The 1,587-nt window shown below is 39.4% G+C and overlaps 1 protein-coding gene across 1 annotated transcript in view; it reads left to right on the forward strand.

Annotated features, from left to right (window-relative positions):
• The window catches only part of WDR52 (WD repeat domain 52), a 158,110-nt gene that overhangs the window by 145,384 nt on the left and 11,139 nt on the right, over positions 1-1,587 (forward strand). The window contains exon 30 of the mRNA XM_006864205.1: positions 424-625. Within this exon, the coding sequence (XP_006864267.1) occupies positions 424-625 (202 nt within the window). The remainder of the gene's footprint in view (positions 1-423; positions 626-1,587) is intronic.

Consider the following 1,587-nt stretch of genomic DNA (forward strand, 5'->3'; position numbering starts at 1 on the left):
CCTATTGCCATCAAGTCAATTTTGACTCATAGTGACTCTGTAAGACAGTGTAGAACTTCTTCATAGGGTTTCAGAGCCTGTAAAATTTTGTGGAAGCAGACAACCACAACTCTCTCCAGCAGAGCCATGGATGGACTTAGACTACTGACCTTGAGGTTAGCAGATCAATGCTTAGCCCACTTCATCACCAGGGCTGCTTGCCCAGAGGAACATAATGTGGTTTCTCATCTGATGGTAACTGTCTACTGGTACCTGAACTCCCACTCTCAGTGCTAAGAAAGATACAAGTGCAAAGGCAATGACCTCAAAGAAGGACAGAGAGGAAAGTGCTCTCCTTAGCTTTTTATCACCTTATATTTAGTTTATATCTTTGTCTCACATGGGTTTTTTTTTTTTTTTTCCTTTTCTGTTTTGTTTTTATAGATAGAATATGTGGTATTTGGAGAAATACCTAATGATCTTTCTGGTACTTTGATATTTTCTAATCACTCCCTGGGACGGCTGCAAGAAAGAATCTTACAACTCCATCATGAAAATGTCCAGCAGCAAAAACTAAACAAAGAATGCCGGGAGAGGCGAAAATTACTTATCAGAGAGAAGAGAGAGATGGCAAAAACCATACAGAGTGAGTAACTAAGCTTATGGAGAACTTAGCAATATTTATTGATAAGAGCGTGAACTATGAAATAGCTATTTTCAACTTAGTAAACAGTAATCATAGAGGCAGAACCAGTAAGGGAAGAAACCGGAACACCTTCTCATCTGTTGCTACTCATGATGCCATGAAGTACTTGCGCTCTTGCTTTTAAAAGACATTTTTTTTTTTTTAATCATAGGATTGTTTTTAATTGCACAGTGTTTTATGTATGGTAAAATACTATTGCTGAGGCTGTTGAAACTGTTGTTAGGTGCCATGGAGTCGATTCTGACTCATAGAAACCCCACATGACAGAGTAGACTGCCCTGTAGAGTTTACTAGGCTGTAAAGTTTATGGGAGCAGGTCACCAGCTCATTCTCTTGAGGAGCCGATGGGCAAGTTAGAACCACCAACCTTTCAGTTAGCTGCTGAGCACTCGTCCATGCACCCACCAGAGTTCTTCATGATACAATATAGAATAACGTAATAATAACCCATAGATTCACTATCCAGCTTGAGAAATAAAATATTAAAGATACAATAGAAGCTCCTTCTCTTTCTAATACCATTCTGCTTGCTGTCTCTTTCCCCAAGGCTACCACTAAATATGGGTGTGTGCATATGTATATACCCCACACAGTATGAAGACCAGTTGTACATGTCTTTAGTTGTAATAGCATTATACAACTCCTATCCTTCTGCAAAATTACTTTGTTAAACCTACGAGTGGAATTCTGAGATGGGGTTGCTATGAGTCAGAACTGACTCGACGGCACTTAACAAAGCTAGTAGTTCTATTTTTAGTTTTTGAGGAACCACCACACTGTTTTCCAAAAGGATTATATCATTTTACATTTCCACCAGCAGTGGATAAGGGCTCCAGCTTCCCCACATCCTCACCAACATTTCTTTTCTGTTTTAAGCCTTAGCCATTCTGGTGAGAGAGAAA

The sequence above is a fragment of the Chrysochloris asiatica genome, unplaced genomic scaffold (genome assembly GCF_000296735.1).
Source record: "Chrysochloris asiatica unplaced genomic scaffold, ChrAsi1.0 scaffold00061, whole genome shotgun sequence".
Classification (NCBI taxonomy): Eukaryota; Metazoa; Chordata; class Mammalia; order Afrosoricida; family Chrysochloridae; genus Chrysochloris; species Chrysochloris asiatica.